The sequence below is a fragment of the Camelus bactrianus genome, chromosome 25 (assembly GCF_048773025.1).
Source record: "Camelus bactrianus isolate YW-2024 breed Bactrian camel chromosome 25, ASM4877302v1, whole genome shotgun sequence".
Classification (NCBI taxonomy): domain Eukaryota; kingdom Metazoa; phylum Chordata; class Mammalia; order Artiodactyla; family Camelidae; genus Camelus; species Camelus bactrianus.
Genome location: NC_133563.1, coordinates 10,887,193 through 10,909,963, shown reverse-complemented (window position 1 = coordinate 10,909,963; position 22,771 = coordinate 10,887,193). Strand labels below are relative to the sequence as shown.

Genomic DNA, 22,771 nt, shown 5'->3' with positions numbered 1-22,771 from the left:
TAAGAAAGAAATGGAAAATTTTATTTGAGCCAGATTTGAGGATTATAACCCGGAAAGAGCATCTCAGAAAGCTCTGAGAACTATTCCGCCCATTAGAAGTCAAGGCATAGTTACATAAGTGTTTTGAGACAGAGGGCTGTACGTTAAATGATGTATTATTGACAGTTTACACAACTCAGATCTAAACATCATTGAGGCCCCTTATATCAAAAAGAAGTGTTGTCTTTGAAGGAGTCATCTTGTTGATGCTACAAGATTGTTGCTTTTTATGGGCGAGCAGGTCTTCCTGCTGATGGGGGCAGTTTAGTTAGTGCATGGTGTGGATACACAATGCACAGAAAGGGAGAGAGGAGACCAAAGGGCAGAGAAAAATACATATTTGTTCACGTTTTTCTTGTCTTGCTATAAAATACGAATTTTATTTCAGAGGAAATGCTTCCTAGGCAGAGAGAATAGGGAGTTGAAAGTCCCTGAGGCAGAAATTAACTTGGCCAGAGAGGATGAGTAGCCAGAAGGGAGGCTGGAGAAGTGGTCCTTACACTATGGTGGGGAAGAGTGCAGGCTGGGGAGCCAGACTGTCCGGCTTCAAAGTTCAGCTTTCCCGTTTTTCTGCCTGACATTAGGCAAATCACTCTACCTCTCTTTGCTCAAGTTTCCTCTGTACAATCAGTTCCTTTGTAGCCAGGCCTGAGCTGGGAATTCTTGGGCAAGTATTTATGGAAGTGTTCTTAGGAGAAATCTGTAAGGGAGTAAAGAAAACACCGCTTGGCAGGGGAAGAAGAGGTTTTGGAAGTTCAGCCTCAACCTGTAGTGATTGGACCCCAGAGGCTGTCCTGCCCGGAGGGGAAGGGATGGGCTATCATGTCCGCATATCAGGCAGTCATTGACTACCTGTGGTGTGGGGAGGAGTGTTGGAGGGGTGGCTGCGTGCCTCTTCTCAGCCAAGGGCAGTCCTCCAAGTAAGGCGGAATTGTGAGCTGTTAGCCAACACCTGCAGCAGCTGGGCTCTGGGTGCACCAGCCCTGTGAAAGGGATCTGTGTGGGTGGTCACCAGCATCTATGGCAAATGAGGACATTAAAAGTACGTATTTCATAGGATTAAATGGATTATTTCAAGTAAAGTTCTTATTAGCAGCAGTCAGATCTTATAGGCCATGGTGAGGGGTTAAGGTTGTATGAGAGATCATTCTAGTGGTTGCCTGGAGAAACAAGTAGCGTTTGGGCAAGAAGCAGAGTTACTAGTTAGAAAGCTTTGACAAATGTCTAGTCAAGAGCTGGTGATAGAGCATGGACCCGGTCAGTGGAGTTGGAGGTCGTTTACAGTTTGAAGGGAGCTAGAGCAGGGTTCATGGAGAGAAAATATTCAAACTGAGCCTGGAAGGAAGAGATTTCTAAGAGAACCTTGAGGGAACCATGGGAAAAAGAAAACACAGGTGAAGTGTCTTGAGCAGTGAGTTGTCATTGTGATAATGGAAGAAGCTGAAAGATTGGAACAAGATGAGGACTTTCAGAACCTGACTAAATGTGTTTGGGTTTTATTTGTTGCATAAAAGAACAGTGAGAGAAATTAATAGAATGGAGAAGACATGGCTACATCTTAGGAGTGACAGTGTGTGAAGGAAAAGCCGGGCTGGGCTAACAAGATAACTCACAAATCTAAGTATTGGAATACTGGTCTGAGTTCTGCTGGACTAACTCGTAAATCTAAGTTAATTAGCGTTGGTTTGCTGTTCATGTTTTTTGCTAGCCAGCTGGATTTTCAAAGAGATATATCTGGCTTTGGAATGTTGGTTTGCTGCCTCCCTGCCCCCACTTTTGTGATAATGATGCTGCTAAAGCTGTTCCATGCCTATTGGCTGAATACCCCAAGCTTGTATACTTTACCCTATAAAACCTCATGCGCACGCTTGGAAGTGCTCAGAGCTTCGGAGCAGAAGCCCCTCTGAGCCCGCCGGCGTAATACATCTGAGTACTCCAACCCTCCGAGTGGTGCTTGTTTCTTGGCTGGCCTGTCATTTCCGTAACAAGTGGAAGACCAATCAGATACGAGGATTAAAGGAAAAGAGGAGTCTATCAACCATGTAAATATGTCAGTAGGATGAAGATTAATGCTATGGGAACTTCAGGCAGATTGAAAGTGTAGAGGCCATAGCTTACGGTGAAAAATAATATGAAAACAAATATATGTATGTTCATGTATGACTGAAGCACTGTGCTGTTCGCCAGAAGTTGACACAGCATTGTAAACTGACTACACTTCAATTTAAAAAAAGTACAAAAAACAAACTGTAGAAGCCGAAGACCATAAGCAGCTAAGCAGGAGGGGCAAACTGCAAGTATCCATTTCACCATTGGCTCTGTCTTGGATTTCAGCAGATAAAGGAAAGGTAAGGAACTTTAGCTGCAAAAGAGTACAGGCAGTCTGGGAAGGAGTGGGAGTGAGGGAAGTTGACAAAGAGAGAATTAGAACATGATTATAGGGAGCATCCTTGAAGATAAGATGCAGGCCAAGAAGAAAAGAAAAAGCTTGCGGGAGCCCCCAGCCAGAGAATGAACGGATGGCAGAATGGGATCCCAGAGGGAGGAGGGAGCCCTGCTTTCTGAGAAGACCGTCCTGCTCTAGTATGTGCTCTTGTGATCTGGCAAGTTTAGAAAGCCTTGTTTTTTTTAAGCACCGCACTAAAGAACGGATAGCAAAAGTCTGAGCTCATGAGGCATCAGAGTGAGGATTTTCTCCTGAATGTGGACACTTTAGTAAATATAAAATCCTCTAGATAAAATTATTACCACTTTCACAGCAAGGTCTCTTCAGTGATTATAAAACTACTTATAGAAGTAAAATAACATGAAATGATTCGTTTAACCTTTATATTTGTTTTCTAAAAATATGTTAGGTAACATGCAGAAAATACGTGAAGTTTTGGGTTATTTAAAGGAAACAGACTCTGGAAATACCTGATGAATAACTGTTACATGGCTGCCCAGCGTCTATTTTCTTGGCATGTGAATTTCCTTCCAAAGCCCACTCCTCCCCTCCGTTCCCACCTTTGTGATTTAGATAGAATGGGCCACCCCTGCCCCAGAGGAAGGCCCTGATGAGCAGAGCCAGTCTGAATGTGCTGTCTCCATTCATGGTGAATGTTTTGGAATTGGCATAGTCACGTAAGCTGGTTCCATCAGAGTGACTCTGAGACACTTTTCTGAACATATGACATGGATTCTGTGTTGTGTCAGAAAAAAGGAACATAATTCTCCAAGTTTCTCAAACCCAATTAGGATCATGAATGGGATTAGGGGTGAATTTGTTCAAAAATGACTCAACACCAAGGAGATGACAATAAGAAGATTAAAAGAAAGAAACTAGGTCTTAAGTCACATTGTGTGAGATTCTAGTCTGACCCCTAGCAACATGTATCTCTGTAGTTTTAAAGGAAGTTCACTGGTTCACTATTTAAACCATTGTCAGTTGGGTTTTCTGTTACTTGCTGCATCTGAAAACTTCCTGTATGAAGTTTACAGAATCTGTGACAGACCCCAAATCCTACCTGTTACTCTCCCATCAGCCCAGGATGCTGGCGGACTCTTCCATGGACATTGGTGTCATCTTTATGAACAGTGAGCACTGTGGGACCCTTACATATGTTGTGTAGTTTCTTTAAAATGTTTAGTTTTACAGAAAAACTTTTTTATAAATATTAAATAACTTGGGTTATTCCACTCATCATGAAAAGCATAGAAGATTAACCAGTAAACTTAGAAAAATAAGATCTGCTTATACTAGAAGGCCCAACTCTATAAAAGTTGGATGATTTGAAAGTTGTCAGAAAATGTATGAAGAACTTAAATATTGCAGGATTGTTGGTTTAAATTAATAAAAATTTCAACATAAATTATGGCATTAGCCTTGAATAGAACAAGCGTAGAAAGTGGCAAAACCAATTCAACACATCAAAAGAAAAGGCAACAAGCGTCTTCTGTTAAGGGCTTCATGTTAACATCTTTCCCACCCAGGTCTGTCTATAAATAGATAAGTTAAGTAGAGCATGAAATATTATCTTGATTAGGAATGTGGCTGAAATTAGAGAATGAGAATTCTATTTGTGTAAAAGAGTGCTTCTTTAAAAGCCCCATAACATACAGATATAATCACGCAGACACACCCATCCAGCCACAGACAGTGCTGGACCAAGACTGCTGTACAGCCTGTCCTTGTACAACCTGCATCTCCTTGCAGGGAGAAACGGGGCTCAGTGAGTGCTTTCTGTGAGCAGCTTATTCCCAAAGAGAAAAGTGCTACTCATGCTCGTCCGAGGCCCAAACGCTGTTACACAATCACACCTCTATCAATGTAGGTCCAACCAGGAGACAGAACACATGGGAATTTAACCAGGAGAAGCTTAAAAGAATTGTTAAGCTATAATAATAGAGTGAAATAAATACAGTTGGCCCTCTGTATCTGCGGGTTCCACGTCCCCAGATTCAACCCACCGCAAGTCGAATTGCAGAGGGTCGACTCCTCAGATGCAGAATCGTCAGGTACTGAATGTGGGGGTGCTGAGGGCAGACTGTATGCACTACCCCATTTTATATAAGAGACTTCAGCATCTGTGGGTTTTGGTATCCGAAGGAGGCCAAGGTTGGGGTGCGGGGTGAGGCGGGGGCAAGAGGAGGCTTTAAACCAATCCCTTGCTGACACTGAGGGAAGACTGCATTTTAAGAGAACTCTGAACAGTACCCCAGGGCTGAGGGAAGAGTACTGGAGGAAAGGTGAGCTTGGAGGAGGGTCCCAGCGCCCCCTCAGCATTCATACCTTGCTGGAGAAGCTGTGGTTGCTGGCCACCACTGGAGCGTGAGAAAGTTTGCTGGGTTGCCTGTGCCAGAACTGGGTTTAGAATCGTCCGATCAACAGGAAATGATCACCTGGGACACAGGCCAGCCAGGGCTGGTGAGCAGGTTTCTGAGGAAGCTGGGATGTTTCCGCAGGTGCAAAGCCAAGAGCAGACACTGTCCACCTTTGAAAGACCTCAGGAACAACCCTGTAGGGGCAGGGGAGTCAGACTGGTGGGTGGTCGTGCTTAAAAGCATGTGTGTGGGGACAAGGGGAGGGAGGGAGGGAGAGACAGCTACAGCATGGGGCCAGGAGCATGTGGTGTCCCTCTCCCCAGAGTCCCTGCAAGACTGCAGCAAGGTGATCACCGAGCCTGCTTGGCTGAGGCCACAAGGCAGGGGAAGGACTGTGCATTCTGGGTGTGCCTCTGGAGGATGAATTTGGAACTGGAAAGCAATAAATTATTAACTGTCTCAGTCGACGCCTTTGACTACACAGCTTTCATATGCACCAATCTACAAACATTTCAATGCCTGCAAAACAAAGAAAGGTATCTTATTCTAGTGAGAAACAGCTAGCCTTCTGGTAAGTTCTTGCCCTTCCCCCAGAGAAGGCACAAAGCCCCAACAGTCACTGAATCCGTCGCTGGCTATATTAATGACTCTTCAAATTCAGCATTGGTCCCACTGAATATTTTGTTAACTAAAGTCTACATTGTAAAGTTGAATCCCACCGACTTTTATATCAAATAGAAATGTGAAAGAGAAGAAAAGGGTTAGAATATATAAGTAAACATATGCATGTAACAAAATATGCAAACCGACAACAGTCCTGTTTCCATAATTCTTCATGAGGTCATAGTTGATATCTGTAGCTTTCACCTTCACCCACCCATTCCCTATTTTCCTTGCCCACAGCCAGAACCCACGGCTCTGGATTCTTTACCTGGTAGAGTGATCCAATCTTTCCTTTCCAAAGGGTCTGAATCCTCAGTTGGCCTGCCCTTTTCTGGTTCTTGTAGCTTTCCATTACTCTTTACTGTTGGCACAGAAGTACTGAGAGGAACCTCAGATAGTCTCCTAGGTTCCAGATAGAGTCCTCCTTGATTCCATTACAACTGCAACCAATTTCCTTTGGTAATTGGGATCGTTACACCAATAGGTTAGCTTCCTGTTTTCCATCTGTTTGTTCAGCGGTGTGAAAAGTGCAAGAAGATCAGGTGGCATTCTGTGATGGGCAGAATTCTAACATGGACCCCTCCATGAATCCTGCCCTCCAGTGGAAGCCCCTAGCATAATTTTCTTTTGAGCTTTGTAGGAACCTGTAAATACAACTGGATATCACCTCCATGATTATGTAACAATGTGGCAAAAGGAATTTTGCAGGTGTAATTAGGGTCTCTAGTCAGTTGACTACAACCTAAGGAGATTATCCTGGGTGGGTCCAACCTAATCAGGCAAGTCTTTTAAAAGCAAAAGTTCTACTCTCCAGAGATAGACAATACAAGTCTCAGTAAGTGGAAGATGGAAATCATGTTGGGCTGCACCCTGCAGGCCTGCAAGCCTCATAATTGCCCAGCCTCAGGATGGAGGACGGCCTGGAGACGGCTGCAGAGACATCAGAAATTTATTGGACAGGTTATCTTACACAGCTGAAGCAAGGTCCTGGAGCAGCATGTGGCAAACAGCAGGCAGGACATGGCAGCAGTCTTCGCTACTCAGGAGAGAAGGAGGCTACCATTTATAGGGAGAATTGACGTCAGGTTGGCTCATCAGTTACCAGGGAAACCAGCGGCTAGGCCAGGGGGCAAGCACCGCAGGCAGTTACTAATTAAGCCCTATAATTAAGAGGACTGGGTAGTCATGTGAGTGAAGCAGGGACTGGTTGAGTAGAGAGAGCACGAGAATGGCCATCTTGAATGGCCTAGTCTTACACTCCACCCCTACATACCCTGCGCGACCCTTCTAGTCTTGGCCCACCCCTCTTCCGTGATATCCCCCGGGACGGTGCATGGAGACATACTACAACCAAATACCAAATGCAAGGGTCCAAGAAGTGGGCAAACTTTGGAGCCAGGTGCTTATTGAGTAAATTTTTCATGGAAGTCCAGAGGAGGGTGACAATGGCATTTCGCCATAGACCCTGCAATCAAGCTCATTTCGCAGTGAGGCCACTGTTGGTGCTTAGTCCGAGAACAGATTCTCTTCGCTCAGACTAGGGATGAAGTCTAAGATACTTCACAGGCACAATAGCAGCAAGATCAGGACCATCCAGCAACAAGCAGTAACAGCATTCTGAGATAATACCACCCCCACCTGTGGGTTTTGTCCTGGCCGGCAACATCATGACCCCTGTCCATCCTCAGTCCCCATAGCCGGTGCCAAATACGGGAGAAGAGGTATAACAGCCCGCAGGATTAATACAATGCTGCCTTTCTCCAGCAGCGGGCCTGGATTAGTAACAGTCTTAAGTGGGGCCGGGTAGAAGACAGGTGAAATTTCTAGGTCCCTTTCTAATCCTGTATCCCACATGGCAGCAAACCCAAACCACCGAGGACTTACCTGCCAGGCCCAGGGCTATTTATAATATGTTCCTCTGGGGGCAGATCCTATGACAAGGACAAAGATGACTTAGTGTCCTGACCGGTAGTTGGCAATGGTCCTTCGGTGGTTAGCAGTTGAACTCAGAGGGTGTTGAGTAGCTGCCTCTGGGTTAACATGGTGTCGGCACTGGGGCGACTGCTCCTGGGATACGTCCATGTGTTGAGAGCACGAGCTTTCCATCTCGATTGTGAAGGGGTCCACTCCTAGCCCGGCAGCAGTGGGGCTGCAAGGCAGGTGAAGGGCCAACATATGTCATTTTTGATTGGTTCATTCCTGAACTTCGTGACTGATAAAGTAGACTCCTTGGTCACCATCGATGTCTATGGGGGAGGGGGTCTTTACATGGCACACAGCTGTTCTAGACCCCAATAGTGGTTTTCTGCTTTGCTCGACAACTCGGGCAGGCCTTCTGTGATGTCCCTTACCTGTTGTAATGCATTGTAGACCGCTTAGAGCTGCTGTTTCATCACACTGCATCGTTGCTTTGCCCCCTTCCATAGCTGGGACCAGAAGCCCAAGGGTACTCATTATTTTGCTGTTGCCATGGGCCCCAACCAAATCCTTCTGGGTAGCTGGCCACGTCCAATTCACCAGCCTGTCCCTGAGTTAGGACCCCTAAAGCCCGTGTCTGTAATTGTTCAGGGTGGTGGTGGCCTGGGGGTATGCTTGCATTTTGCAGATAATCCAGGTCCTTGCATTTTGTCTGTATTCACCAGCCATCCTCATGCAATCAGATGAGCCAGGAGCACAGGGCTGCTACTTTTAAGCTGGAAGGACACTGAAGTTAACAGGGTAACATAATGGAAGAGAAAGACACCTTTCATGGCAGACAGCTGCCTCAGGGACCCCCAAATTCTAATGGACGAGCACCTCAGGATCACCCCCACAACCTTTTGTCCCCCCTCATTTCCCCACATCTCTGCGCTCCCGGGGGTCTCCTCAGCCTTGGGCTGGCTCATTTATTGGGCTACATCCCGCATGCCTGTAAGCCTTATAGGTGCCCAGCTTCAAGACTGAAGGAGCCCAGAGAGGCCAAAGTTTTATTGGACAGGGGATATTGCACAGCTGAAGCAAGGTCCTGGAGCAATACCCACCATGCGCAGCAGCCAGGAGGCAGACACGGCAACAGTCTTTGCTGAGCGGGGAGGAGGCTACTATTTATAGGGGGAATTGACGTCAGATTGGCTCATCAATTACCCAGGAAACCAGCAGCTGGACCGGGGGCAAGTACGTAGGTAGTTACTAATTAAGCCCTATGATTAAGAGGATTGGGTAGTCATGTGAGTGAAGCACGGACTGGTTGAGCAGGGGATGTACATTGAGCAGAACAGCCATCTTGAATGGCCTAACCAAAAATCCTATCAAGCATCTTTTCTGACCACAACGCTATGAGACTAGAAATCAAGGGAAAAACTGCCAAAACTACACACCTGGAAGCTAAACTATGTGCTACAAAATAACCAATGGGTCATTGAAGAAATCAAAGTGGAAATAAGAAAATACCTGGAGACAAGTGAAAATGACAACACAGCAATCCCAAATCTGTATGGGAATTCTCCCATATCTAATGAATCCCAAATCTAATGAATTTTGCTTTAATATTATTATGAATTCATGCATTTAAACATATCTGATGTTTCAAACCATTCCAGTTATTATCTTTATTGATGCTTAAACTGTAACACCTTTGCCAGCGGGAACCAATTCAAGCTGGCTCTTGGATCCTGTTGAGTTGTCTTTCATAGTTGCCAAGATGTTCCAGGGTCATAGCGTACATTTCCTGCCCCAGAGCTGAAATCACCCATTTCTTCAAGAAGCCTTAGTTCCTTTTAGTAGCAAAGGATATACAGACATCACAATCTGGGCATTAATAAATTGGTCACTGTTTCTAGGTCTTTTCAGTAAACAAAGCTAGGAGAGTCTGTTGTTACTGTTTTGTGGCTTGATTTAAGATAACGTAACTTATGAGTTCATACTGACACTTCAATTCAAGCCCAGGATTTACTTATCAGCCTTACACCTGTACTTTCTTCATCATGAATTCTTTCTAATCACCTCAGCCAGAAGTGACAGGTCTTTCCTTGAATTACACCCTCCCTTCAATGACTTTTTTTTTGCAAACAACGTATTAATCTTTGATTTATGCTATTTCTGTGTATACTTATCCTCCCTACCGAATGGTAAACAATTTGAGGCCAGTGTTCACGTCTTTTTAACTCTTTGTTAAAAAAAGATACAATTTCTAAAGTGCTAGTGTATTTCCTGACATATAAACACCTTTTCTCTTTGAATCCCTCAAGATATGGAACAGTACTATATGTGTACTAAATTTAAAATATGATTATGAAATAAATACAAAATCAGGTTTATGCTCAACTTTTCAGATATAAAGGACCAGAAACTCTCATTTCAGAGGCAATTATGTTAAAGATATTAAAGTTGTTTGAAATTAGTTTTATTTCACAGATATAAAACAATTCTGAACATTTACAACTTGTACAACGTCTGGTAGCTTTCATATTTTAAAAAGTGCTATATGCTATGAGAATAGGAAAAAAAAAAATGAAGACCACAATGACATTCCAAATTATAAGTTCAGGGGATGGGAATATGAAGAAAGTATTCTAATCAACTACAAAATCCTGAAACCATTCTTGATTGAAGGAAAATGAATAATACTGGATCTATAAACAGTGTGAAATCACACGTTGGTCTGTAAACACGTTTCATTTGTTTTTTCATTCAGATGTACACCTACAAATTACATAAGGTGTTGCTAAAATGAACCAGTTGAAGGTATGATAAAAAAGAGGTAGGGAATAAAAATGAAAGAATTTATTTTGGTAGTTCTTCGATAATGATGCGAGACACTGAATTCCACCCAGTAGAGGCATCTCCTTTCGGGTAATCTGAACACGTTCCAACCCAGATAGCAACATCCACTAGCCCAGCACCAATTCCTTCACAAAGTCCTTCCACTGCAAAACAAAGGTAAAAGTTACATCTCTCTTTAGAACAAAAAGCAAAAACCTTAAACTCAAATGTATTACTTTAGCAAGCTAGATTAAATTTATTTAATGTACAGTGAATTTAAAATTCTACTACTTAATAAGAGACTCATAAGTTCTCTTCTTCTTAGCACACAAATAGTTTTAAAAGATGTACACACATCCATTCTATGATATAAGCTTCACAGGCAATTTTCTTAGAGGTTTCAACCATAAAGCCAGAATTGGTTTACTTACAAAGATGACCTAAAACAAAAAAAGCAATTTATTTGACTAAACAAAGGAAGCCTACACTTTTAAAAGCCAAGACATTGATGTGATATTTAAGTCTTTTTTTAAAAGAAGGCACTTTCCAGCACTTACCTGTATACTTGATGGTATTCAAGTAGAAGAAAAGACTTTCATAATATTAAATAGTAATTCTAGCATAACCATTATACCAGTCCTTCAATCTGGGAATCTTATTTTACACAGAATTTCCTCATGGTGAAAAAACAAAAAACTAACTAAATCCTGTTTTTCCGTTGTGTTTTTATGCTTCATAAATACATGCCTTTTCACAGGTCCTGGACTTTCACATACTAATACATAAAACTTGCATTCTGTCTTATCAAGGCTCTTCTCCAACATTAAAAAAAATTCCCCTGGTGTTCATTTTAACAGGCAAAAGGTATGACCCCGTTGGCATCTGTATCAGGGTGAAAAGGAACCTCAGGTTGGCAGATTCTTTAAGAAAATGGGTCTGGTTAGTTTTCCTATCTGGTTGAGGTGAGTGCATTCCAGCTGAGCCCAGGGATGTAAGCCTGAAGCAATCTGCTTTCACCAGCTGTGACATCAGTGAATGGAAGGCACATCCCTCCAAATCCAGGGACCAGTCTCTGGTTCAGGCTCCTTCCAAAGTTGGGAGAACTAAGCAGTGTGTGCCCACAATATCATTTAATCTAGAACTCTTAATACAACACTAGGTGAGAATGCCTGGAAACCCTTGTGTTCCTCCAAGGTCTTGACATCCATGGCCTAGAAATGTGGTCACTTCATTCCACAGGAGGTCGGACAAGCTTGGGTCTAGCATCAGCCTCACAAGGGGAGAGTCAACGGTCACCTCACAGCCTTTAACAAATGAAATAATGTTTTTTGAATGAATGAATGAAAATTTTTGCAGGTATAGAGTAGTCTTGCAGCTTATTCAGCACCTAAAATATGTTAGATTAGGGGTTCTCAACCTGTTTTCCTCCTAGACCCAGGTAACAAGATGACATTCAAATGTCTGTCAAACTCCCAAAGGCACAGCCTAGGCTTAAATTCATCCTCTGATGGCCAATAGGCACACAAAAAGATGCTCAACGTCATTGATTATGCAAATCAAAACTACTACAACAAGGTATCACCTCACACCAGTCAGAATGGCCATCATCAAAAAGTCTACAAATGACAAATGCTGGAGAGGCTGTGGAGAAATGGGAACCCTCCCACACTGTCAGTGGGAATGTAAATTGGTGCAAAGAGAGGGGGTTAAAATATCTTCTTTATGTCTTGAGGGTATTGTGGGGATTTGAGGAAGAAAATGGACAGGATGCCCTTGATTCCTTAGGGGTAAATGTACTATATTAATTTCTGGGATCAGTTTCTGACTTAGATCTCTAAGAATGCTGAAATACTTCTGGTTAGCAGTGAGGGAATCTCTTTCTTCTGCCATTTTTAAGTACAAGATTAGTGAGAAATTGCTTCGAGAAATCAGGGAAACGAAGCTAGTGATATATACACCTTTGATTCTCCTGGCACACGCTGTCATGGGTGCCACCCACAGCAACTCAAGAAAGCAAAGTGGCTGGGAGTCAGATGTTGACAGCAGCGTCTGGGTGATGGCAGTAATAGGTACTTTCCCCTCCTGCTACTTTTTGGTAGTTTCTAAACTTTTTAAATGAAACTTAAACTATAACAAAACAAACAATAGTTCGGGTTTTGTTTTTTTTTTTTAAACAGCTTAAGTGACCATTGGTTTAACTGAATGTCTGTTTTCTCAGACTAGGTAGAAGCAAACAGAGAATGCAGGAACAATATAGAAATGTTCTCTTTTACAAATGCACCAGACTGTATCTACCTTTTTAAAGAACAAGATAGAGAAATCAGCCTCCTTGTCAATCTAAACTAGTGGTTCTCAACCTTGGCTGAATATTAGAATAACCAGGAGAGACACTGGAAGTCCCACTGCCTAGGGTGCAAGCAGATGCATTAAGTCACAGCCAGTGGAGGAGTGGTACACAGACACGGCGATTTTTTTTTTAAAGTTCCCCAGTTGGACACGAGGTATAGCCAAGATTGGAAACCACTGTTCAGTGGCATTATTAGCTATTCTGCCATTTCATCTAACTCTGATTTTCAACCTTGAGATAAAAAAAAAATACAGCCCTTAATCAGAGATTCTGATTCAGTTGGTCGGAGTTGAGACCCAGGCACCCATATATTTTTAAAAAAGGTCTATAGGAAATTCTAAAGTGCAACCCAGAGGGAGAATTATGCACAGAAAACTTGCTACGACCCAAAATTACAGTGGACTCGAAACTCATCTTTAGTTTCTAAAGATGAGGCACATTCTGCAATGTCACTCTTCTACGTACCAGAGGAAGTACGATGAATGTTAATTGTTGAATTCATTTCAGGGCTTCCTTGGTCCAAATAAATTATGGCTTCAATAGGAAGAGGTCCTGAACATTCAGCTCCATTGAACGTGAAATACCAACGCTGACAGCATGCACTTCTGCATTTTAACCGGAGTGAGCCACTGAACAAAACTCTTAGGGCACTGTTCGAACGCATCTTTGTGAATGTACACTCCTATCACAAACACAGAAGCAGGGCTTAATTAGCATTTTCAATTTTAATTAAAAAGGTGCTTTCAAATTGTAATGTGAATTTTATTTAACTATCCTTTTCCCCAAACTGCATTAAAAAAAAAAAACTTAGCTTTTACAGAGGGAAAGCGGTTCTCTGCAAGATGGGTTAAGAGGCTCTGATATTAGAAACTCTTAAGAAAACGGAATTACGGCTTTCTTAGAATTATTCACCTCTTGAGGGTAACTTTCAGTTTTACCCAAAACAGCCAGTCTTCAGTATTTTAGACCAAACCAATCTATATATTTACTTTTTTTTTAAATTCCAAAAATATTTCCTATGTGCTGAATGCTATAGATACAGCAGTAGACAAAACAGAATCCCTGCCCTCATGGAACTTACAGTCTAGACTAGCACTACCTAGATAGATTACTCTGACTCGTATCTTTTTTTTTTGTATGTTTAAATTTTTTTAATTTAATTTATTTGGGGGGGGTAATTAGATTTATTTATTTTAATGGAGGTACTGGGAACCTCACACATGCTAGGCATGCCCTCTGCCCCTGCTCTGATTTGTATCTTTTGAAGCAAAAGCAAACAGTATCCTGAATAAAGCGTAGATGGGGTTTTTAGTCGTTACCTATGTGACACAATGCTAAGACTCAGCCTTTTTTTTTTTCCCCTCTAATTGGTCTTTGCAAAGTTTGTCTGTCTTTTGGCTCATGGTCCACTATCTTTTACCTGCAGAAAGCTCCCAGACCCATTCTGACCACTACTAAGAGGAACTTGAAAACATATTAATAATTCAGAGTCCACAGGGAAAGTTTGTAGAACTCAGCAACTTTTGATGAACTATAAATAAGCAGCCAGTCTGTTAATGGTGTTTAAAGGAGGCAACATTTTAACAGAATTCTAAGAAATCACATATCAAAAAAAAAAAAAAAAAAAAAAAAGGAATCACATATCAAAATAAAACTGGTCACAGTCACCAAACTATGGAGCCTATATGGAAATTCTATCACATAGAAATCAAATCAAGACTGTCACAAACATTTTTGTAGATAATAGAACCGACATTAAGAGCTGAGATGAGGAATAGGGATAACACACAGATTGCTACTTAGAACCTTAAGTTTTATGAAAATAAAACATCTTCTATTTGCCTGGTGGTCGTAGTGGTTAATATTAAGGAATGATATACTGTGGAAATGGAACCATGTATAGAGCTGGTCAACAAAAGGAGAAAGAGGCTTAGAAATAGCACCAACTTCAACTCTCAGCCATCCCAATGGACTTGCCAGTTACTCTGGAACCAAACACTTATCAAAGTGACTGAATTACCAATCCAAATGCATTGCCAGACAGACTATTTTGAATGATTCTTCTCCCTAAAAACTGCAATAATTTTAAATGGTCACTGTAGTATATTTCTGGTCCGTTCTATTTCTCTTAAGCTTAGCAATTTCAAGCTGTGCCTGCTACTCAGAATAAGGACAAATACCGGTGGAATTCCCACTTCTAGATAATTTCTATCCTATCGTGTGGTCGTTTCTTGGAGACTTCTTTCCACTTTTATGTCTGGAGCCACAACAGAATTTCTTAGACTAATTTAAATTTAAACTCACTTTAGGACAATATTGGAAAGTTGCTTACTGTCTAACACACATACCTATGCTCGCTCTTCTTGTTTGCATTTGACTATTTTAAATATTATTAGGGTTAAAATAAAATGGTGACTTATTTGTCTTAGAAATAACTTCATAAAATTAATTCTGAAACATCACCAATTTTTTTTCATTCATTCTAAGTTAAAAGTCACATGGTACCCATCACTTAATTTTTTTAAGTCTTCCAGTAAAAATAAAATAAAACGTCACCTAAAATTAACACTTATCCCCTCAACCCTTAAAGTTTGCCTCAACTTTAAAATAATTTGAACTTTACTTACCGCAATTTTTCCAAGATCTATGCCATAATTCAGTGAACTCCATGAGCACTGCTTGTAGTTAGGCGTCCAGGACTCCTCAAAGATTTCCCTCAGGCATTCCCCCTTTTCTCCTTTGAATCCATCCCGACCTGGGATCCCAGGGGTACCAGGAATGCCGTTGGCCCCAGGGCTTCCATCTCGCCCAGGCACCCCTGCGGGCCCTTGTAAGCACATCCCATTATACTGCAGAGGAAAAAAGAAAGGGGGAAAAACTCTCACCACTTAAGATTCAAAGACTCAGCCTGATTAGAAATACACTTATTTTGAGTGCTTGGATTCAAGAATCCCTACAGACCACTTGCCCATGTTCTAGATGAGTTATTACAGAGAACTGATTTTAAAGTTATTTCTAAAATATTTCTTTCCTATACTTTTTATACACTTTACACACATACACACACACATACACACTCATCAAATACATAATGTTTTCTAACCTTTAAATGTCCATTAACAGATGATTGGAAAGATGTGCATATGTATATATAATGGAATACTAGTCAGCCATAAAAAGAATGAAATAATGCCATTTGCAGCAACATGGATGGACCTAGAGATAATCATATTAAGTGAAGTAAGTTAGAAAGAGAAAAATACCATATGGTATCACTTATATGTGGAATCTAAAAAAAATAGCACAAACTTATTTACAAAACAGAAATTTACTCACCGACATAGCAAACAATCTTATGGTTATAGGGGGAAAGGTGGGGGGAGGGATAAATTGAGAGTTTGGGATCTGCAGATGCTAATGACTATATGTAGGATAGATAAACAACAAATTTATACTGTACAGCATAGGGAACTATATTCAATACCTTATAATAGTCTATAATGAAAAACAATATGAAAAGGAATATATATGTATGTGTAACTGAATCACTATGCTGTACACCAAAGACTAACACATTATAAATGAACTACACTTCAATTAAAAAATTTTTTTCATTTGCCTGCTTTCTTCTACTGCTCATTAAAAGCATATATAACTTTTAAATGGCTGTATTCCAAGGTGGACATAATTTGATATATGGCTTTTTTCTTCTAACCCTAGATGTTGTAAAGGATGTGGACTTCAGCATCATACTTTCACAGTATTATGCAAACATTGCACTACTTGGGGATTGTCAATTCTATTTTTTTCTACTATGAATATTATTATAATGAAAATCCTTATCCATATAGCTTTTTTCTTCTTTTGAATTATTTCCCTAAGATAAATTCCTAGAGATATAACTATAAAATAAAACCTTAACAGTCAATAGTGGTCCTACACTGGCAATATCTCTAAGTCAGATACACACATCTGCTTCTCCTCCCCATTTTTATGTGGAGGAAGTGTCATTAGGATAACACTAGTTTCCAACCCAACCCATCTGTCCCGGCCAAGGAGAAGGAGAAAATGACCTCATTGCAGGTGACCATTAGTCTTCAATAGGGTGGCAATAACCTATCAAACTCTGAAGTGCTAGGATTCTCTCTGTTTTTCTTGGAGGGGTGGGGTGCACAGCACAGTCCCCATAACAAAGAATCATCTAGACCCAAATGTCAATAGTGCCATGGCTGAGAAGTCTTATTCACCTCTTTATCTAAAAACTGCTATTCACATAATCTTAGTGAATTTGGTCCCAGAGGTATCACATCTGTCTTCTTTCACTTTAAAATGCTAACATGATTAGTGACAGGTGGAGGTTTCATAAACGGCTGTGAAATGAACCCGTTTCTTTCACTGGCCACCAGGAGGCAGAGCTTGCTGTGCGCTTGAAAGGATGGCTTTGAAAGATCCTGTACAAAGAAGTTGCTTTATAGAATCTGTTGAAACCTTTAATGACTGAGTGGATTCTTTTCCCCCAGCAAAACCAAATCCAATCTACAGGATGCACCTGAGCCTGGCTGCACAATAAACTTTTCCAAGTCGGGCTAGAGTTGTGGGAAACCACAGGTACTGTAAATCCTTGGAGGGAAAGGAAAAAATTGGTAGCTTTATAGGGCAAAGGGGTATTTTGTGTAGCATAACTACAGATTTATAAAATGCAGACTGCACATCAACCACATTCATTTGGTACAGTTTTAAACAATTTAGACACTCAAAATAGAACTGTAGCCCTGAACACATAGTCTGCTATGTGGAATGAAATTACATAGCACATCACCAAAAAGTACAGTGTAAAACTGCAGGAATTTTTTTCCAGAGTTTTTGAATCTGGCTTAGAACTAGCTGCCAGGGAGCTTGATTTATCAGCTCAGTTTACAAGAGAAGCTTAACAAACATGAAACAAATTTTTAATCAAAAAATACCCCCTCCCCATGTCCTGCAATGCCTGTAACCCCTATTTGTCTACAAATAAGATTGGCTTAAGGATTGAAGTTTATTATATGCCAAGGAATTCAGTAGTTTTGAAAGGATCACTCTTGCCACAGCAGAGAACTGCTCTGTCCTCCACTGAGTTTGTTGACTTTTAGAAGGAAAGAGCTTTAAGCAAACAGACTTCCCATAGATTAACCCCTCAGAAAGCACTTGGGCTATTTATTTGCTCTATTGGAAACTGTCTTCCCCCTTAGTTTGGCTGTGATGTTCCTACCTGGTGACCACAGACTGAAGACTCGGGGTGTCCAGAAGGACTGACTGCCCGTCTGTCTAAATAGAACAATGAAATGGGTCCTTGGTGGGTTAGTGCTGGCTCCCTTCATTTCCTCTTCTGGTTCTAAACCCTCTGAACCGCTCCTGGCCCGGCTGTGGTCGTCCAGCAAAGAAAATTGCAGCCCATGCTCCCTAGGAAGATGACCCAACATGACTCACAGTCTTCAAGTTACAGAGTTGGACGGATGCTGGGTGGGAGTTGTTATTCGCTCTTGCTGGCAGACGTGGCCACCAGCCCCAACAAAGGACACGTTGCGCGTCCCTGGCCCAGGCCCACAGGGGATCAGCGAGTCCAGGGTCTCCCAGGCAGCTCCCAGGCTCAAGTTCTAGCCTAAGCTCCTCATTCTACTCATTGCCGCGCTAACCCTCTCCATGCTCGGGGGCGAGGTGGGGCGGGGGAGGGAGACCAGAAATTATTAGGCGATTCCCTGTACTTCGGGGCATCCCACCCAACCCCGGCGCCTCTTTGCTCCACGATGGCCGTCTCATTTTAGTCTCCTCTGCGAGTTTCAGGACTCCACTCCATGCAGAGGCCAGGTCCTTTCTAATCGGTAGACTCAGACAAAGCAGGACTCCCCAGAGGCACGCAAGACATACACCCAGCTGTACAGACACCTCCCACCCCCATTCCTCACCCCTCCTACCCCAGGCACCAGCTGGACGGACGCCGTCCCGGTGTGGCCCGCGGCTTCGTCCCCTCCCCCGAACTCACCAGGTCCACCACCTCCCTCGGCCGCAGCAGCGCCTTTTGCTTCCCCTTCGGGGTCTCGGAGGCGCTCGACGGCGCCTGCGGCTGCAGCAGCAGGAGCAGCAGGAGGCCGAGGAGCCGCAGTCGGGAGGCGGCGGCGGGGCCCTGGGGACGCATGGCGCGCGGCGGCCCCGGGACTCGTGAAGCAGGAGAGGAGGAGAATGAGACCAGGGAACCGGGACGTGATCAGAGTCTGGCCCCGCCGCCCTCCGAGGCCGCCGAAAGCTGCATCAATGCGCCTTTCACCCGCGCGCTTCCCTCCCTCCCGCCCCCCAACACCGGGGTTTCCATCCCGTAATAGGTCGGAGCCCCCACCCCGAGCCGGACGTGGGGCGGGCCGACGGCCGGGCCCGCCCCCTCCCGCGCCGCCGCTCTGCCCGCAGGGACCCTCGCGGGAACGGGCAGACCTCTTGGATCCTCTGCCTCGCGGGTGGCGATGCTCAGCAAACCACAGGTGGAGGCTATAAGGACGGAGTGGAGACCGCACCGCCTAAGCGAACATTGTAGAGGCACGTGCCTTCACCTGGGTCCAGGCACACCTGGGTCAAACCCTGGCACCGTTGGCAAGCTGTGTTTTGGAAGATGACTTTTTGTAGGGGATAGAAGGGGATGGGAAGGAACCACAGATATCATCAGGTTCTCCCAGGGGCCCGTGACCCAGATGATTAAGAACCCAAGCTTCATAATGAGAGCTAACAAAGGACCAGGAAGCAAGCCGTCTTTTACGCATACTCTCTGTCCCCTCGGTAATCCTACGCAAATTGATACCTCCTCTGCTTGCCCCATTCACAGACGGGGAAACTGAGACTCAGGGAGGTTAAGCCATATTCAGTGGTAAAAGTCCACCTTTGAGTAATAACTCTTGACCTCTGACTGATAATTATCTTTTTCTAACCCCCTCTGTCCTCTTTTGTCCATTCTGGAAGAAAGTGCCCTCAGGGGCGCAGGCCACTCACCAGCTAGGGTCAGGTTGGACCAGGAGCTCCTTTATACACCACGGGCTGGAATCAGGCAGGACAGAGGTCTTGCCACTTCTGAAACAACATGGAGGTTGCTGACAGAATGGCAATACTGCTAAGGTCAAATTCAGCTCAGCGGGGTTCTCTTTACCAATCGGCCTGGTTCTGGGAAGTTGTAGTGAGCCCAACAGATGGACATTAAAATGAAGGAACAGTCTGGCAGGGGAGCAGTTCAGGACAGTTCTAGGAATCCTTACTCCTGGGCCAGTGCCTCACCATAGGTAAATTCCATTCCTGTTTGTCAGAAAAAGCAAAGCTCCAAGTGTGCTCTAAAGCCAGGACTGGCTGCATAATATGCCACTGCAGCATAAAAATGCAGGGTCCTCTGTTAAAAAATTACTAAGAATTTCAAGACAGTGTCAACAAAGCAATACATCAAGCGTGGGACCCTTCTAAGTGCAGCCACACAAGTTGTTCATCCATAAAACCCATCCTGTGTAGAGCTAAGCCAGGTCCCAGCTGATGCCCTTATGTAGCCAAAGCACTGTGGTGGCAGCAGGCTACAGGCTGGGGGGGGGGGCACCACCAGCCAGTCTGTCTTCTATCCAAACACAGTTCCTGCTGCTGTAACTGCTGCTGCTATATCACCCATCAGTGACTTCGGATGGCCCCTTTCTCTAAATCTGGGGTCAGGTTGGGGTTTCAGTAATTAGCTAATCCTGTGTCAACATCCATGTATTTTAAACTACACATTCACATAACTAATTAAATTACACTGTAAGATAAATAAACTAGGTATCATTATCTACATTTGAAAGATAATATATAATAATGTGTAAGTGCTTCACAGCACACAGAGGGCTTTCACATACCCTGTCTCCCAGATCCTAACATTTCCGTAAAAGTACTCCTTCCAAGGGTTGGATTAACTTGGCTGTCTCTCTGCTTACTGCTACACCTCTGTGGGTTTGCAGTCATTTATCCTACCGCCTCTGGAATTTGAGTTTTCTCAGTTTAAAACTTAGACCCATTCTACCATTATAGATTTTAGTTCCAGTTGGGGAGTACAGATTAGTTTGGAGTCCTCAGTGCTATTTCCAGAGTGATCTTTCCTGAAGATTTCCAAATGTGTTACATATTTTCTGTTCAAATATTTAACTTTTTTTTCCTATGAGCTATTAATGCATTTCTTATCTGTTATAAAAACTCCTTTAGGAGTGACATCTTTAAAACATTTAATCTTGGGGGGGCGGATATAACTCAGTGGTAGAGCTTGTGCTTAGCACACATGAGGTCCTGGGTTCAATCCCCCCTATGGCCATTTAAATAAATAAATAAGTACACCTAATTAATCCCTCTCCCCAAAAAAAGATTTAAAAATAAAACACTTAATCTTCCCACTGAGATACATAATATAGCTCCCCAATTTTCCAAATCGTCTTTCATGCATAGGTAAAATTTTTCTTTATATAGGTCTTACATTGTGGCTATTATGTATTTTGCTGCCATTGCAAATAGAATCTACACCTCCCCACTGGTTGTATTATTGTTGTATTACTGTGTAACAAATTGACCACAAAGGCTAGAAGCTCAACAGGGGACAGTAAAGCAACCCGTTTGGCCATAGCTGGAAGCAGCTACCACCCCACAGCTGGAGAGACATAGGTGACCTGTCAAAGCTGGAATCACGTGGGGCTTGTTCACTGAAAGCTGGAGCTAAGAAAGAGATGAAGCCGTGGTTGGAGAAGGAAGATGAGCAATATCCTGGCTTCTACCCACCCTCCAATCTCTGATTGACCAAATCCAGTTAGAGAAAAAAGAGTGGTATTAATGATAAGAGCCTGGGAAACAGGAGCCTGGAACAGCCTGCAGAGGTCAGCCTCCCGGGATATGGAGCAGGGCAAGGAGAAGCATGGAGAATGGCACTGAGGGCAGACAGCAGTGGTAAGTCCCGAAAGGGGGGCGCCGAATTCCTCCTTCCACGGCTCATGTTCGCACAAGCACACACAGTCAGCAGTAACATCCCACAATGTAGTGGCTTCATCTGCATCCCTAAATTCCCAGATTACCAGACTGTTCAGGCCGGTATTAAATGGTTAATCTACCCATATCCTGCTCTGCTAGGCATTCAACATCCGTTACCCTTACCTGCTCACGAGTGATTGGAATTTTTATAGTTCTAAAAGAATGAAAGTTGATGGAAAATTATAGAACCTAAATCAATGATGAAAGATTAGTAACAGTCCCTTGCCTGCTATGGTGGTGAGGACATTCTACATGCGTCCTGTTTCATTTGTGCACATTTATACAACTGGGAGCTAGCATCCTTTGCAGTGCTTGAGGGCAAGCACTGGTCTGGGTTAGACCGGAAAGAGGTACATTTCATTTATTCTGAGTCACAGCCTGCTACGTGCTTTCTACTTGGGTAGTCTTTCATTTCCCGTCAGTTTTCCTCCTTTTTCTTAAGCAACCCAAAGCTGTGCACTTTCTTCCTCTCCTCAGTATGCCCTGTGTACAGAGGTTTTGAAATCAGCATCCTCTAGGAACAGACTCTGCATTGTAAGAATTCCTCTGAAAATTCTTCACTGTGGAGATCTGTGTTGAAAATGGTCAAGATTAAAGACATTTCTGGGCAGTTCAGATGACTCCTTGCAGCCTGTGTGTCTCTTTCAAGGCACAAAGAACTGCCTGTTTTATGATAAAAGAAAGCCAAAGTAAGCAGGATATTTGGAATTACATTTTAAAACATTTAGGTTTACAAAATACATCCAGGTCTCCTGTCTCCCTCCACAGATCTCCAAACCCATGAGCTAACCCATAGTTTCTGGTTATTTCTTTCTCCAGTTCCCCGTGACAATTATAGATGTGATTGCTTTGTTGATATGAAGTCAGACCGTTGCAACTGAAATTGAAGCAAGCCGGTAATATTAATCTCCTCCCTCACCCATCAGTTTTTATCAAATGACAAAGTAAGCTGAATGCATTTTTACCTCTCCCCAAACTGTCCAATAGAGAATGTTGAACAGTGACAAAATGGGATTTGACAGGAGAGAGAAAGAGATCAAGAGGTTTGGATCCGAAACATGAAGTGGGTAAGTGTCCAAAGGAAAAACAGAAGTTAATAATTCATTGTCAATAATGGCATAGAAGTTACCAGTTATAAGA

The 22,771-nt window shown here is 43.0% G+C and overlaps 1 protein-coding gene across 1 annotated transcript; it reads right to left on the bottom strand.

The window, feature by feature from the left end:
• Window positions 1-9,870: 9,870 nt before the first annotated feature.
• CTHRC1 (collagen triple helix repeat containing 1) lies at window positions 9,871-18,910 on the bottom strand. The gene is made up of 4 exons (XM_010955794.3): window positions 18,612-18,910; window positions 15,220-15,441; window positions 13,058-13,274; window positions 9,871-10,409 (listed from the first exon to the last, which is right to left on the bottom strand). The coding sequence occupies exons 1-4, from the start codon at window positions 18,762-18,764 to the stop codon at window positions 10,267-10,269; spliced, it is 735 nt and encodes a 244-aa protein (XP_010954096.3). The 5' UTR covers window positions 18,765-18,910; the 3' UTR covers window positions 9,871-10,266.
• Between the last annotated feature and the right edge of the window lie 3,861 nt (window positions 18,911-22,771).